Source organism: Tasmannia lanceolata, unplaced genomic scaffold (assembly GCF_043159265.1).
Source record: "Tasmannia lanceolata isolate RefF3 unplaced genomic scaffold, GAP_Taslan_0.1 ptg000005l, whole genome shotgun sequence".
Taxonomy (NCBI): Eukaryota; Viridiplantae; Streptophyta; class Magnoliopsida; order Canellales; family Winteraceae; genus Tasmannia; species Tasmannia lanceolata.
The window spans coordinates 9,112,455-9,129,953 of NW_027518682.1; the positions used below are offsets into that span (position 1 = coordinate 9,112,455).

Here is a 17,499-nt window from a genome sequence, read left to right on the forward strand (position 1 = left end):
AAGTTTTTTTTTTTCCCCACCATAGTCCGGTCAACCAAACATGGGATTTTTACTTTACCGGGATACTTTTAGGACTTTTTTTTCCCCACCAATCTCCTGGGATTTTTTTTCTCCCACATAAATCCCAGGAACCAAATAAATCCTGAGGCCATGTCAGGCTGCCAGAATTTTTTTTCATGATAAATTAATGTCTTTTGATAGTGAGAGAGGGGTAGGCCGGGTGGGAGAAGGAGAGAGATCTGAGAGGGCACGACTAAGTTGAGGGTGGGAAATGGCTAAAAATAAGAAAAAAGTTGATCATATTTTGGTTTAAGTTTTTTGTTTCCTGAGTTAAGTTTTTTGTTTCCTGATTTTTTGGAGCTTTCCTGTCCTATTCTCATTCAGATTTCAGACCCTCTAAGTATCTATCCCAATCCCACCGTCCCTCACCATTGGGTAAGCTAATATTATATGGAAAAAAATCATGGTGGTCAAACGTGCCCTAAAATGAGGATGATTGATAAATTTTTTCCTGATAACCACTTTTTTGGATCCACTTGTGCTACATGGGCATGATTCGGTAGATTGATCCGTGGTGTTCCTACTAGTGAAATTGATCAAAATCATATAAACGATCAAGAAATCCCCTCGACCTTTGTTTTTGGATAAAATATTTAAAAAATTGGTGAATTACGGAGAAGATAATATAAAAACAAAGTTATGGCCCGTTTGGATACCTCATATTTTGAATTTGGATTTGGAATTGAGTTTTGAATACAAAATTAATAGATCCGCCACCTCATGTTGAGGGAGAAAGAGAGGGAAGAGGGTACTTCCTAGTGGAGGGAGAGGGAGATGATTAAAGAGTGTGAAGGAAACTGTCATATCTGTGGATTTCCAATTTCTTATTTCCACAGTATATTTGGAAATCTGATGTTTTTCACTGTCAGTCGCTGATTTGAAAATCCAAAAATTTGATCCGGATCCAAATTACAACACAAAATGGGTTGCAAATGTGAGAAATCCAAATCAAAATCTTATCGGCATCCAAACAGACCTTATTGAAGTTGGATATGCACACTAAGGAACAATTTACCCATGTCTTTGGCTAAATGCATCAAGATAACCAAGGATGAAGGATAGGATGTACAACATGTCTCTCACTCCTACATGAAACAACTGGATAAAAAAAAAACTGAATCGAAAGGGCGGACGCTGTTGGAAACCTACTATTTTATCATTTCACTTTTAGGAAACCTATTATTTTATTAAATACTCAAGTTGGATTACCACACGGGTGTGGCTCTTTGGCTTAAAGCATTGATATGCTCCCCATTGTTCGAATTCCCTGGGCTTACCAAATACGCGTGGTTTAGGGGTGAGTGCGTGCATCCGTAGGGAATAGTCCCGCCCTAAAAATTGGGGTGGGGATACCCTATGTCATATAAAAAAAGTTGGATTAGGAGTCTTTAAGGTTTATTTAAAGATTGTGAACGAATTGCGAGGGAGCTTTTTTATTATTATTAGTGAAATTTCATTTTTGGGATTTACAATTTTCTCTCTTGTGGATTCAAGGGTCATTCCTTTTCATGGTTGATGACAATGATTTCCTTCGTTGTTTCTAATATTGTTGTTGCAGCGTCAGGATTTCTTATTCACATGAAGTTATTCAGTCTACCTTAGATGTGTTAGGTCTAGCATTGGATGTAAATCACAAAGAGAGAGACTTGAAGTGGCCGTTTGGATACGTAGATTTTAGAATCTTGGATTTCCTCAAAATCGTAGATGGGAGACGAGAGAAGGAGACCAACTGTTGTTTTCTGATTTCTAGACCTTTTTTCCATCAGCAAGAGAGTAGGAGAAGTGAAACAGATGGTCTCCTTCTTGGATTTTAGGTAAGAAATCCAGTTTTAGAATTCTCTCCCCCATCCCGAGATTTCAAAAACCTGAAAACGTGGGATGATCTCCTACTCTCTTGCTGACGGAAAGAAGGTGGTCTCCTTCTTCTCTCATATCCCATCCAGGATTTTCAGGAAATCCAAGATTCTAAAATCCGCGTCTCCAAGTGGCCCCAAAAGGATGCGAATGAGGAGAGCATTAAAAAGCACCTTTAAAAAAAGAAACAATTTGTCCTGTGTAATTTTTTTCATTGTTTCCTAGGAATTTGTCATTCTCTCTCCACCCTTCCCTCTTAAGTCTCCGCCCTCCCTCCTTCATCTCTCTCAATTGGGGCTATGAATATCTCATGAAATAATTTGTCATGTTTACCAAACATCACGGGTAAGTTCTTTTTCTTGATCAAGTACAATCATTAATCAAAATGAAGGAGATGTTTAAAATTGCTTTTGTTTGTGCTTAATTAACTAAGATCAAGGATAACTTGGTTTTTTCACTACAAGATATAATAAAATCAACCATATTTCTTATAAAATTATCTTCTTTAAAAACATATGATTGTCAGGATTTTTTCTTTATTTTGGTCGGGGTCTGCCTAACCCCAGCTTACTGACCAAAAGAAGAAAAAAACTCTGAAAAATTAACATTTTTGCAAGACACCATACACCCCTTAGCGACGCTATGCCTTCTGGTGAATTTAGTCGGTAGGTGAGTAGGGTGGGCAACTAGGGTGGGTTGACTCCCCCGGGATCGCTCAACCCCGGAGCTTTTGAGCTTGAGTCAGGCTGGGATTGGTTTTTAGCTTGAGCTGTTATTATCATTCATTGGTCCGTTGGCCTTTTTGAACTCAGTGCTTTCATCTCTCTTTTTTTTTTAGTTTTTGGCTTATTCGGAATTATTTAAAAAGCACAAGCTTATCTGCAATTCAATGTTTACAAGGATCTTGTTGCACCAGAGAAGAATCATAGAACTTACTTATAGAAGTCCATACCAAAGAAAATGAAAATTAATGGCATGGCCTTGCCTCTAACATTTCCTTCTTCTTCTTCTTCTTCCTTTTTTAAAAAAAATTCAGTACAAGCTCATATTGAACCCAAAGGACATTCATTTTTTTCATTTATTTTACCGACAAATGATAGTTTTGTGTAAGCCAGTTTGATTATATGTCTCTTTGGATGTCAACGAGATCGCTCCTTATTTGTAAATAAGATTATTTTTATTTAATCTTACTTCCAAATGAGATATTAAGGTCTCTTTGGAAGTCATTAACTTATCATTTCTAAAACTATTAAAATCCTTGTATGCAAATGACCATATTGGATACAAAGTTTTTGGATAGTGAGATGTTTTCATTTAATGAAGAAAGAATGAGCTACACCCACAATTGAGTAGGTCAATATAAAGAGGAAAGGAAGAAAGCCAATACAATAACAAGGCATTCCTCACTGGAGGGAGATAATTGAAAACTTCCAATCGAAGTCTACCAACTCCCGCTCGGGCTAACCTATCCTGCTTCGCTATTTGCGGATCTTCTAACATGCTAAAAAGAAATGGAGAAATTCCCCACTCCATCCTAAGTCGTGTCCACCATTTTCGCAAATATCTAAGGTTCGGATGGCTCCTAAGCATCCATCTAATGAAATTTAGGGAGTCACATATCTTCCGCTATCAATGAAACACAAAATGTTCTCATTAGAAAGTCATAAGCCATGCAAGAGCGCCTTAAACTTTGCTTCATTAGAATCAGAGATCACTATGGGCCCAAAGAAAGCTCACTTTAGGGCCTAAATGACTTTTGCCTAAGGGTGTCAATTTTGGCTTGGGCTCGGAAGCTCGCTCGAGCTCGGCTCGAATCCTTAACGAGCCGAGCCGGCTGGCCAGGCTCGTTAAGCTTAACGAGCTGAGCCCGAGTTAGGCCAGGCTCGGCTCGGCTCAGCTCGTTAAGGCTCGTTAAGAATTTAATATATTTAAATATATATATATATATTATATTAATATATACACTAAAAGGGTTGTCCAGGGAGTGAAAGGGGGAGGCAAAATATGTCACTTCTTTTTTGGAACCCCGTTTGTTACTTGGACCACTCCCCGTAGTGTAAAAAGAGTAGTAAAAAACATTAGATAGGGCTGTCCAGGGAAGATGAGGGGTGTGAAATTAATATAATCTGAGCTCGATAAGGCTCGCGAGCCTGACCGAGCCCGGGCCCAGGCTCGGCTCGGGTCGTTTACACCCCTACTTTTGCCTGTTGAATGCAGACTTTTTCTTAAAAAAATTTCAACTTTCTTTTAATTATTCATTTGCAAGCAACTGGTTTAGATTGCCTAATAGCAGCAATTACAATATTACACAAAGAAGTGTTTTGGGCCTGATGGGAAGAAAAAAGGCATGAGTAGATTCCCTACCCTTCCTATTCCTTCGGAATCATATCCTAACTCAATGATGGGTGACAATTCAAGGGATCACCCTTAGCAGCTTTATTGAAAAGAAGCTTTCAGAGGACCAAGAAGTCCTTTTCCATGTATTTGGAACTTTGAAGATACATAGAGGCTAGTAGGCTACATTAAAATACAATACAAGCTACACAAATGAAGAAAGAAACACATTCCATTTACCAAGAAATTGTTTGATGGGATGTTGCATTGGTCACAAAGGCACCTCATGTTGCAAGAGAAAACCATGAGATGCAACCCACTTCCAACTGTGATTGAGGACCCACTCAACTTTACATGCTTAGAGCATCATGTGCTACTTTATGCACACTAACCAAGAGTAGAGCTCCATGACCTCTCTCTCTCTCTCTCACTCACGGGCAAGCTAAGTTATGCTCCAAAATGCCACCCATGCCTCCTTTTCAATCTTTTTTTTTTCACACTTTATTGAGAGTGAGTTGCTTGATAAACTTTATTAGGGATACTCAATCCCTTGGGATGAGCTTTTCTTGTATTGATATGAGAAACATGGTTGTAAAATAATAAGACACTTGTCTTATTCATTTGTATGGACATTGGATTCTAAAAGCATGTGTATGTTGAGTGTAAGGCATATATGCTAAAGTGTGTGAAAGTAGAGATGCCTTCTCACTTCCAAAGGCATTGGCAAAAGTCTCGGAAGAATAAACAGACCTAGATTGTCTATTTGTATTTGAAAGGAGAGTGTCTGCGTGCCAACATAAATTGACAAAGACGAATATGAAAGCATTTTAGGATTTAGGCTTTCAAAGATATGGAATTTTTAAAAGCGTAAAGAACATTTGGGTGGTCTTCTTCTTTTTTGCTTTATGTGCTAAAAAGCTAAAAATGTCTCATTCTCAACTTTGCTTAAACCAAGGTGCGCGGTGCGTGACCCAATATTCCGCTGTAAAAGAGCTTCTTTCACTGAAATGGCATTTTCTAAAGGAGGGAGGGAGAGAGAGAGAGACTTTGGGGCATGGCCCATCTATAAATAGATGGGGCCAGTGAATGATTAGTTTGCGTCATAAAAATAGGCAGGGCCCATTTACACATTTACCCTGATAAAGGCCGAAAATCATATAGTTAGAATGAGCCTAGCTAGCCCTTAGTTCTCTACAAGTTTCTAAGACCGTGATGTCCATTTTAAGAGTTATGATCATCCTATGCAAATTTTGAATTGGGGAAATGAACAAGAGGGATGAGAATGCTGGAGAAGGGGGTGGAAATATCATTTCCGTTATGATTTGTCCACCCATATTTCAAAACAATCTCAAAAATAATAAAAAAGATTTCCCAGCCAACAGCTCCCAAAAATCAGATTTCTAATGGGCCCATTGACAATGATGGTTGGGCCAAACACAGGCAAAGGAAACAAATGGGGAAATGATATGTTAATCCCCTTTTCTTCCCCTGGCCACTCCCCTTGTACTATTAAAAGAATAGTCATAAATAGACTGGATGGGGTGGCTGGGGAAGAAAAGGGTCCGAATATATCACTTCCCAAAAAAATGTGAAGATGATCTGGAAAGAAAGGACGCACTCTTTGAAGGGTAGGCCCTTCCCAACAGATACCATTATCATGCAAAGAAAAACTACTACGCTTTCCACTTATTCAATAATTCAATCATGACCGTTTGATAATCTCAAACATTTCAAAAGGAAAGGAGAACTGTTAGTCCATGTGCCCCGTATTCACTAGATTTGAAGAGATCCAGCACCATATAATTCTCCTTTCTGTTTGGTTGGAGATAATTATGCAACAGTCAACAAGAGACAAGCATTGTATTTACCTGAATCTTACTTGTAGAATTGTGGTAAGTAGTGTTTGGTTGTCAACTCTGGGAGAGAATTCCATATAAAAAAATGGACAGATAGAGTCGAGGGAGAAATCCACTTTACTAAGAAAGAGAAGAGTGGTAGTAGGATACAATGATCAATTAAAACATGTTGAAATATAAATGATCAAATAACACCAACTCTAACCGCTTGAGCTTTTGGAGTAATTGGTCGTTTCACTTGGTACCATATAGGGGTGGCCAGAACCGAACCAGACCCGAAGAACCGAACCGGAACCGAACTGTTTAAAAATACTTTGGGTCCGGTTCGGTTCCACTGATGAAGAACCGAACTTATTCGGTTCGGTTCCGGGTCTAATGTTCTTAGTTCGGTTCTGGAACCGAAGAACCGAACTTTTGAATATATATATATAATATTTTTTATATTTCTATTATACATATACTTATTAATATAAATTACTTATAATATTAATAAGTAATAGTTAATATTATTCTTATAATAAGAAAGTAACTTATATTATAACTTTAATTATAAGTTTTTATAAATTATAATTAGTAATTAGTAATTAGCCATTAGAACCGGAGAACCGGACCGGACCGAACCGATTATGTTTGGTCCGGTTCGGTTCGGTTCTTATGGTTCATGGAACCGGGAACCGAGAACCGAAAAAAAAGTAACTAAGGACCGAGAACCGAACCGGTTGGCCACCCCTAGTACCAGAGCTAAGGTTTTGGTTTCAAACCTTGATATTAAAAATTCATGTATATGACCGACCCAACAGTGGGGCCACATGTGCAACATGTATGGCCAAAACCCCAAAGAATTGGTGCCACACGTGAGGAGGAGTGTTTCACAAGACATCACTAGTAGTCTCGATGGCTGTCGATGCTTGCAACCCAAACAATGGGTTTTGTTGATGTGGCAGCCAAGGGCCAAGCAAAACCTCCAAGACTTATTCATCTAATTCATCCTAGATGGTTGTTTTATCACGAAAAAGGGAGCCACGAAAATCCTTATTCATCTAGGTCATCCTAGGTGGTTTTTTCTCATGAAAAAGTGAGCCTAGCAAATCCCTAATTATTAAATATCTTTTATACGAGTAAAATTCTTTCTAACTATTAAAACACCTTGTAGATCTAGGATTCATTAATGCTCTGTATGGTTGCTGGGTTTTTTTTGTTCCTGGGAGTTATGTGGGAGAAAAAAATACCCTGGGAGATAGGTGGGAAAAAAAAGTCCTAGAAGTATCCTGGTAAAATAAAAATCCCATGTTTGGTTATGTTGGGTAGAAAAAAATTCTTCTCAAGCTTATTTTTGGTTCCTAGGGTTATCTTAGGATGGGATGAAAAGCCAATCATTACAAAAGTGGGATTAAAAAATTCACCCCACAAGTAATCATTACAAGAGTGGGCTTAAAAAAAACCTAGTGCTAAAAGGCAACCAAACATGGGATGGGACCAAAATTTAACTTACTCTCCCACAAAACTCTCAGGAATAAAAAAAACCCGGCAACCAAACAGAGCATAAAGGGTGGCCCAGAGCAGAGGCTCCCAGTGTGGGGTCAGCAGGGGAGGGCTAGATGTATGCAACTTTATCCCCTGCTTTGCAGATAGGCTGTTTCCATGACTTGAACCTGTGACCACCAAGTCACAATGGAGCAACCTTATCGTTGTGCGCCAAGGCTCGCCCATGACTTCATTATTGCCATTAAATGCTTTAAATTTTACTATGTTTAAGCTATTATATACCCAAGGCTTGCCAACTAATCACATTATGGGATCTACGAACCACTTTCTTTCTTGGCGAGAAAAGATGAGAAATGATAGTTACAAAGCCATAAAAGTATGAAGAAGAACGGATGAACTTGAAAATGACAAGTATACCCTTGGCATTTGAAATTCTCGAACATCGTAAATGCAAGCGTTGAGTAAATAGTAATAAAATATGTTTTTGGTGAGCATATCGAGATAAACATCAAGAAATTCGGACACTGTCACTGTCAGATTGCCAAATTCAAATTTTGAAAAATTAATGTATTTTTAATGTGTATATGCGTATGGCCGTATGGGTAAGAGGGCCTGTCTTTCAGAGAAGGCTGTTTTCGTAATATTTAAAGGAGATGAGGCTAGAGCTCTAGTGAGATCGTAGAGAAAGAAAATAGAGGAAGCCAGCAGTAAAGTATGGAACTGTCGACAAGACAATTTTAGAATTCGAATTTCACTGAACCCATAACCCCACTCACGCTTCAATCTTCTTCTCGGCTATTTCTCCTATCCTTCTTTACATTTCTCAGCCTTGTAATATGCCCCCTCCCATCTCTCGGGGTGTCAATGGACAAAGACCGTCCATGGACCATCCGAATCTGAACTTTAACGGACTGAACTTGTACGCATTACTAGCTGGACCTATTTGAAGTGGATCCGTTGGCACCATACCCCAATCTCACCGCTCGGGGAATTTTTTATTAATGGTAGTCAACGACTCAACATGAGCTCAGTTTCCCTACCTATTTTCCCGCTCATATCTCACAACTGGGCCCACGACTATTCAATGGAATAATTTTGGAGTTTTTGCAAAAGAAGTCTTCAACTATGCTTTATTTGCCGAAAAGATTCTTCTAGTTTCACATTTTGCAAATAGGCTCGGCTAGGTTTGAGTGACTTTTGTAAATCAGGTTAAGCCATCGGTTTGTGACCAAAATACCCACGGCAGAATTTTTTTCAACTCCCTGAAAAAGACCAAAATGTCCTGATACGTGGAATGGCAAAAATTAACTATGTAAAGAGATGGAAATATCCATGACACAGATCTTATATGATTGGTGGCCATGTAAACCCGTATTTTCTTAATGTACGGTACGGCCCACTCCATATGATGATCCAATTGGTCCATCTGTTGGGCCACCAGGTAATTAGGTTGTGCACAAAAAATCAATTTCGTAAGACGATCCTATAAAAGCTTACATAATGTGCGGTCCCTCTATAGATCGGAGAGGGTTAGGATCATCATATTATAATGATTTTTTGGCCACAACTTAATTACGTTGTGGCCCAACAATTGGACGGATTGGATCATCCTATGGAGTGGGTAGTACAGTACTTTTTGAAAAATACGGGTTTACACTCCCACCCATCGTATAAAATCTCTCCATGACAATCAATAATAAGTTTTCAATCCAGGGTGTGGGAATATCATTTCTATATATACCAGCTTTTTATGTATGGGTGTAAAAAGATGGGCCCACTCCATCAAAACGTGACATGTAAAATTGTGGACCCACGATGCACACGGGCTTAGTGAAAATTGTGGGATCTACCCACCTGATGCATGGGTTTGAATTGAGCCGGTGGGACCCATCCTATCAAAACATATCATTGGCCATCACGAGTATTTTGGTCCTTCACAAGGTAATTTTCATGTGAAAGACCCATCAATATGCGAGGCAAAATGGCAGGCCCCACCATTTGCATGGGTTTGAATTGAGCTGGTGGGACCCATTCTTTCAAGACACATCACTGACATAATTTTCACACATGAGGACGTTTTGGTCTTTTGTGAGTCAAAAAAAAAATCTGCCATGGGTACAAATTGATGGAATTACCTGATTTGCAAAATTCACGCAAACCTTGTGAATCTATTCGTAAATTATGAAACTAGAAGACTCTTTTGGCAAATAAAGCAAAGTATAAGACTTCTTTTGCAAAAACTCCAATAATGGTTCATGACAAACAAACGTGCACATGTCTTTCGCACTTAAAATCATAAAGTGAGTTAAAAAGTTCAAAATATCGTATACGCAGAAGAATAACAAACGAGAAATCTATAAACAGTTTACCCTCCTTCCAATAAATTTCATAACCACAAACATTGCAGGTTTTTAACACTTACCAGTAACAAAGCAACAGAGACGAAACGAGATGGAACAAAATCTTTCCTTTTCCTTCCATATGGACTCTGTTGGCGTGATTTCCAAAACCAAAGCTCCCCTCCTCCTCTCTATCCCTTGCTGCAGCAATTCCTACCACCAGGAAAAAAAAACCCACCTCTTATCTCTCTAATTCCTTCTTTTAAAAATTAGAATTAAACCCATTCTGAGAGAGAGAGAGAGAGAGAGCTGCATTTAGGGTTTTAGGAAACATGGGTTTCGTTCATCTCTTCTTATTCACTAGCGTTCTTGTTCTTTTTGAAACTGTTTGTGGAAATGCCGAGGTGAAAGTGCTAATGGATATGAAATCAGCTTTGGATCCAGAAAACCAGTTCCTCTCGTCATGGACAAACAATGGAGACCCATGTAACGGCTCTTTTGAAGGAGTTGCTTGCAACCAGTTTGGAAAAATAGCCAACATCTCTTTACAAGGCAAAGGGCTTTCTGGTTCAGTTCCTCCCTCAGTTTCAGGACTGGAATCTCTCTCTGGTCTCTACCTCCATTACAACTCTCTTACTGGAGAAATCCCCAGAGAAATCTCTAATCTCACCAACCTAACTGACCTTTATCTCAACGTTAATAACCTTTCTGGAAACATCCCTATCGAAATCGGAAACATGGCTAGTTTACAGGGTAAGTAGAACTCAAAATCTACCGTTTTTAGGGTTTCTATTTGGTATACTATTCTGGGTTTATCTTATTTTTAGTTTCCAGGGTAAGTAGAACTGAAAATCTATCATTTTTAGGGTTTCTATTTGGTATACTATTATGGGTTTATCTTGTTTCTTAGTTTACAGGGTAAGTAGAATTGAAAATCTATAATTTTTAGGGTTTCTATTTGGTATACTGTTCTGGGTTTATGTTAATTGTTTTTTGCATTTTTTTGTAGTTCTGCAGCTTTGTTACAATCAGTTGAGTGGGAGTATACCTACTCAGTTAGGGTTTTTGAAAAAGCTGAGTGTTCTTGCTTTGCAATGTAATCGATTGACGGGGGCGATTCCGGCGAGTTTGGGAGATTTGGGAATGCTTACGAGGTTGGATTTGAGCTTCAATCAGCTCTTCGGTTCGATTCCGGGAAAGCTGTCCAGTGTTCCTAATCTTGAAGTCTTGGATGTTAGAAATAATACTCTTTCTGGCAATGTTCTTTCTGGTAATCTGTTTTCCTCAATTTGTTCTTCTTTCTGCTCATGTTTTGGTTTTTTCCGAGATGATCTGAAAAGACCCACTTGCTATGTGCTCTACTCAGGGTATAATAAATTAGTTTATATTTTTTTATAGCTTGTGGAATTTTCTCTTTAGCTCTTTGTTATGATACGAGTCTTACAGATTAGGGCTATCTAGATTGGCTTCACTAGGACTTTCAGAGGAAATGGTTGAGAGGGTTTTTCTATAAATAACATTTAAGTAGTCTTTGAGGCTGATCTTCCCTATTTTATTTTGCCCAGATGATCTTAAAGAACCGATGTTACGAATGTTTTTTCCATATTTAGCTTATTTATGTACTGTAGTAGGTTTCCCTATTTTCTTTTTCTTATCCCGACGATTTCTATTTCCCATTTTGCTCTCCCAAAATTCTATAACATGGTGATACCGTATGATTATCAGCAGTAAATAATCATTTTTAGTGTTGAAGGCCGAGTTTCCTCGAATTAACTGGTATCTCCGTTTTTCTCCTGCTCTATTCTTCTTCGCCTTTATTTTTTTGTTTTGATAGAACTGTGTTCTAACAAGTTGATCTGAATAAGGAAAACCAATTGTAACGACCCACTTGGATTCTCTATCATTTTTCTGATTCTGTGAGAGACGAACTGACATACCAAAATTCTATTTTTCTTTGACAAAGCTTTGAAGCGATTAAACGGAGGATTTCAGTATGGAAACAACATGGGTTTATGTGGAGATGGGTTTTCTTCTTTGAGAGCTTGCGAATCTTGGGATGCCCTGAACCCTAACAGACCCGAACCCTATGGACCCGAATCAACTGGCATTTCTTCGAAGGAGATTCCACAGTCTGCGAATATTGGGATACATTGCAATAAAACCCATTGCCCTAATTCGTCGAAATCCCCTGCAATAGCTGTTGTGGTCGGAGTTATTTCTGTTGTGGCTGGCGGAATGGTCACCGGTCTTCTTGCTTTGACTTGGTACCGACGTCGGAAACAGAAGATTGGAAGTGCGTTCGAGCTTTCCGACAGTCGTCTAAGCACCGATCAAGCAAAGGATTTCTGCAGGAAGAGTGCTTCTCCATTAATCAGTCTAGAGTACTCAAATGGGTGGGATCCATTGGCCGATGGCCGAAGTGGCGTTGGGTTTTCTCAGGTGATTTTGCAGAGCTTTAGATTCAATTTAGAAGAGGTGGAATCGGCGACCCAGTACTTCTCGGAGGTGAATCTGTTGGGGAAGAGCAATTTCTCTGCGGTGTACAGAGGGATTCTGAGAGATGGGTCTGTGGTTGCGGTTAAGAGCATCAACAAGACGAGCTGTCAGTCGGAGGAGGCAGAGTTCTTGAAGGGGCTGCAGATACTAACTTCGTTACGACACGAAAATCTTGTGAGATTGAGGGGGTTTTGCTGTTCAAGGGGAAGGGGAGAGTGTTTTCTTATCTATGATTTTGTTGCGAATGGGAGCTTGTTACAGTATCTCGACGTGAAGGGTGACAAGGATCGAGTTCTGGATTGGTCTACCAGAGTTTCTATCATCAATGGCATTGCCAAAGGTCAGTTTTTTCTTCTTTATTACAGTCTCTGATTACTGCGTCGTCTACTTGTCTTCATAAAAATAATCATTTTTTCTCAAGTGTGAATCAGCTTAGTTAAAAATCTAATCTGTAAGGTTTCTTTCACTTGTTCTTGTTTTCATCAGTTCTTTTCTGCTTCATGAATGCTGACTAATGATTTCTGGGAGTTTATTTTTTCACAATTAATAGAAGAAAAGGATCCAACTTTAAGTAAATCTTTGGTTTCAAGAGAAATTGAAAGAGGGCCTCTGTTTTCAGAGCAGAGAAGCAATTGGGTGTTTTTTAATTTTGACTTTTTTGCATAACATTTGTGTTCTTAATGACTTCTGAGAGTTTTCTTCTTCACAATCACTAGAAGAAAAGAACCCAACATTAAGTAGAAGACCTCTGTATTTTCTTTCAGAGTATAGAAGCAAGTGGGTGTTTTTAATTTTGTTTTTTTTGCATAACATTTGTGGACTTAATGATTCAGGGGAGTATACTTCTTCACAATCAATAGAAGAAAGGAACCAACTTTAAGTATTCTTGGTTTCAAGAGAAATTGAAGGAAAACCTTCTTATTTTCAGAGTAGAATAGCAATTGGTTGTTTTTATTTTTGAATTTTTTTTTATAACATTTGTGTTTTACTATCATCCAGGCATCGAATATTTACATGGCAACAAATCCAATAAACCTGGACTGGTTCATCAAAGCTTATCGGCCGAGAAGGTCCTCATAGACCAGCATTGCAATCCTTTGCTCTCTGATTCCGGCCTGCACAAACTCTTAGCCGATGACGTAGTCTTCTCAACTCTAAAGGCCAGTGCCGCCATGGGCTACCTGGCCCCGGAGTACACTACCATCGGCCGGTTCACAGAAAAGAGCGATGTTTATGCATTCGGAGTCATCCTCTTTCAGGTCCTTAGTGGGAAGCGGAGAATCACTCATTCGATGCGACTCGGGGCTGAATCTGGAAAATTTGAAGACATCATTGATGAAAATCTTCAAGGGAAGTTCTCCGAACCAGAGGGACTTAAATTGGCAAAAATGGCATTGGTTTGTACCAACGAAGCTCCTAATCTGAGGCCAACCATGGAGGTGGTGATTCAAGAACTAAGCAAACGTACTAGCAATTGCTGATGGTGTTCCATGGCTGTCTCTTTGCTGTTTCTAATTTCCTTTTTCTATATAATATGTGGCGTTTTCTTGACTTGGATTCCTTTCCTGAGGTTTTCCAAGGAAAATTACAGGCCATGGAATCATCACTAACAGCTACTGATATAACTGACTCCTTTTTGTTTTCATATGTATTATGCACTTTTACGAGGACTTCTTCTTGTTGCCCATGTGATCTATTTTGTAAGTCTTTCACGTGATCAGTAGGAACATTTCCAGTCAGTGAATGTGGGGAGAGTATGGGTGCAGTTACTAATATTTTGCCCCTTACCATTTTTGCCGTAGACATTTGGAAATTGAATCATGTGAGCAGGGCCGTGCCTGAGCATTTTCTGGTTACAAGTGTCTTTAATTTATATGGTTCCACTTTGGTTTTTACTCTTTACCATATATTCCATCGTCTGCACTTACATGGGATGCTAGGGCATTTTAGAGCACAATCATTAAGTTCCGGAATGCATCGAGTGTATTGAGAAGTGATAAGGATCTTATTAAGGGAAATGATATGATTTCAGAGCTACCATGGTCTGATAAAGATGCATCGGCTCATTTTGTCGTTTGGTATTTAAAGGCTTGGAAAGAGCTTTTTGAAAACAGTAATATCATTCTCACTGCCCTTTAAATAGTAAATGAATGCTTCGTGCATCTTATCAAAACACAGGAGCGCTGAAATCATTTCCCATGATTAATTTTGCTCCACTTATGGCCATTAGATCTTGAATATATGGTAATAAGAAACTCTTATTTGGACTTCTTCAGGGATTTTGTGTTTGTTATGAACTTTTTTGAAGCAATTCGTTACAAGCTCCTATTCTGATGTCATTCTCTGGCCTACAAGGGGCCTAGCTACGACAAGATATACAAAAGGATCCCAATCGTTATGACAACTCATAGTAGGAGAAAAGGAGCCTCACAATCTATTTGACAACTCATAGTTGGGGAAAATGGATCAATGCGGACTATGAACAACTACCTCTTCAAGTGCAACCATTGTCATGAATACAATTGGGAAATGATGTCCTAAATTGAACCAACCCAAAAAAACGAAATCCCAATAAGATGGAAGTGAAACCAAGCATGGCGAATAGCTAAGGGATTTGATTCCACCTATGATCAGATTAGAAGGCAACTGTACTATTTTTACTTTGAGGGTGCAGATTCTATATTCGAAATCCATGAACTTCGTTCCCTCCTTAAGCTGGAGGCTAGCTACTTCTCTACTGGTCATCTTAACTAAAGATAGAGTTGTGATTTGCTAACAATATTAGAAGCACCAACTTACTTAAGCTGCTAGAGTCGGTGTTATTTAATCATTTATACTTCAACACCCCCTCACATGTGGCCCTTCTTTTTTGGGTTGGCCGTGCATGTGGATTTTTAATATCAAGAAGTTATTGGGTTTTGAACTCATAACCTAGAGTAAGGTAATCGCGCTATGATACCATGTGAAACAACCAATTTTACTCTAAAAGCTTAAGCGGTTAGAATGGGTGCTATTTAATCATTTATACATCAATGCCGCTAAGACCGTGTTCGGCATCAATGGGTTTTTTCCATCGAACATTAGCTTACCCAATGATGAGGGTGGGCGGAAAAAACGCGTAAGGGCCTGTGAGGAGAGGGTGAGAAAAGGCTCAAAAGCAAGGAAAATATATTCTACTCAAACTAAATTTTATTTTCTCCATTATTAGCCAGTTGTCATCTACTCATCACTCATGCATGCCCTGTAGGTCTCTTCTCTCACCTCGCTAACCCCTCTCTAAGTACTTTATAAACTAATATTCCCTGGGAAAAAAATTTCTTAGTTGGCAAATATGAGCAAACTTATTTCATCCTCTGATAAAATTTAAACCACCCCTAAATAGAGTCTTTGAATTAATCTCTATAGATAATCTTGTTCAACCACTGATAACTCCACTTATTTTTTCTTCAAAATTTATGTTTTATTTTTTCTTTCTATTTTTCATTTTCCTTTCAAATTGAGTTTTTCTTTCTATTTGTCATTTTCCTAGAATGAGAAAATTTCATATTTACATGACCAAACTACCCCTGCCACCTCCTTTTGCTTTGCCAACCCATAAATTTAGATACTTCCACCCATGTTAGTATCTTCAGTTTTTACCTTTGGAATATTGAGACAAAGCGAGAAGTCCTAGGAAAAATTATTCCATGGAATAAGATGAGCTGAAAAAGGAAGGAAGGAAGGAAGACAGTTGATGGTAGAGACTAGAGAGAGCATGGAAAGAGGATGAAAAATCCCTACAAAATAGTGAAAATAATACACTACTTCAAATTGGGTTTTTTCATGCTTTTCAGGGCCCTCCCAAGTCTCTCGCTCTCTACCCATCTCTCACAACCGGCTCCACTAATATTCCATGGAATATTCTTTCATGGTTGCCAAACATGCCACTGTTTAAAGCTGCAAGCACGAGCAGCCAATTCAAATTCCACAGCCCACTAATTACTGGGTGGTAGAATCGATTCTCGAAACAAAACACCAAAAAATTCCATTGCGCAACATGTGAAACAAAGGTCCCCCCGTTCTTGTACCCGGTATTTTGTTCTTCTGTGGGCAGCCGATAAATGACAAAAGAAAAAACCGCTCCTGATGAGCAATAAAAGCTGCCCCTATCGGGTCATTTTAGTACTGTTTTGTTCTGGGAATATCGGACAGAGACTGCACATGTATTTTGCCAAAACAAAAACAACCCAAAAACCCCACATATCAGATATGTGCACGGTGGAGACCGACACCGAAATCACAAAAACCCGAAACGGTATTTTATTTCGGCCGAAATTTTGATTTTCCCAAAATTTCACCGAAAAACTCGGTTTTTTGTTAATAAATTTAATATTTTACCGAAATTTTATATTGAATAAAATAGTCTTGTCTTTGTTTCATCGGATTTCCGCAGAAATTTCGATTTTCAAGGGGTCCAAAACCGGTACCGAAACCGAAATTTAAATCCTTAGATATGTGGCATATAGGAGCCTTAGTTGCTTTTACTACACGCGGCTTTATTTTGAATTACCCTACGAGCCCGCCTCTGAGAGCGAAGTAGTTGAATGAATCTCTGCTACTTTCATACCCCACTCTCTTCCTTTCATGAGGCAAGGAAATTTTCCTCATAAGACATGAGACGTAACATTTGTTTTACGCCCATTTCTTTTACGTCCAAAAAAAAGAAAAAAGCCATATGCGGCAGTGGGGCATATTAACCTCAACTCTGCAATATAATGTTGATATATTGTGTGCTAATCGCCTATAGAGAAATCATGCTGATATGGAAATCCTTAAAAATGCGGATATCATGCTGATAGAGAAATCCTTAAGCATCCGATCAGATATGGGTTTATCAATTTATTGTGTGCTCATCGCCTATTGCTTTGTTCTTTTACCGTTCATCAATTAGCTATTACGTCCTAAGCATCATATCAAATTAGGGTTTAGCTATTGATCAATTAGCAGATGTCTCAATAGGCTGGGACAACTAATGAGAAATTATTCCTGACCTAACTTTGCTAGTGGTCGGGCCTAGATTTAAAGCCAAACAGTAC

The 17,499-nt window shown here is 38.8% G+C and overlaps 1 protein-coding gene across 1 annotated transcript; it reads left to right on the plus strand.

The window, feature by feature from the left end:
* The first annotated feature begins 9,915 nt into the window (after positions 1 to 9,915).
* LOC143877383 (protein NSP-INTERACTING KINASE 2-like) lies at positions 9,916 to 14,109 on the plus strand. The gene is made up of 4 exons (XM_077379391.1): positions 9,916 to 10,681; positions 10,938 to 11,198; positions 11,892 to 12,764; positions 13,424 to 14,109. Exons 1-4 carry the CDS (start codon positions 10,261 to 10,263, stop codon positions 13,903 to 13,905), a joined length of 2,037 nt encoding a protein of 678 aa, XP_077235506.1. The 5' UTR covers positions 9,916 to 10,260; the 3' UTR covers positions 13,906 to 14,109.
* Positions 14,110 to 17,499: the final 3,390 nt, after the last annotated feature.

Bases quoted from the DNA above. Each gene is read 5' to 3' on its own strand.
- LOC143877383 (XM_077379391.1), top strand. From the start codon at position 10,261: ATGGGTTTCGTTCATCTCTTCTTATTCACTAGCGTTCTTGTTCTTTTT. The intron at 10,682-10,937 runs GTAAGTAGAACT...ATTTTTTTGTAG, and splicing joins AAACATGGCTAGTTTACAGG to TTCTGCAGCTTTGTTACAAT. The intron at 11,199-11,891 runs GTAATCTGTTTT...TCTTTGACAAAG, and splicing joins TTCTGGCAATGTTCTTTCTG to CTTTGAAGCGATTAAACGGA.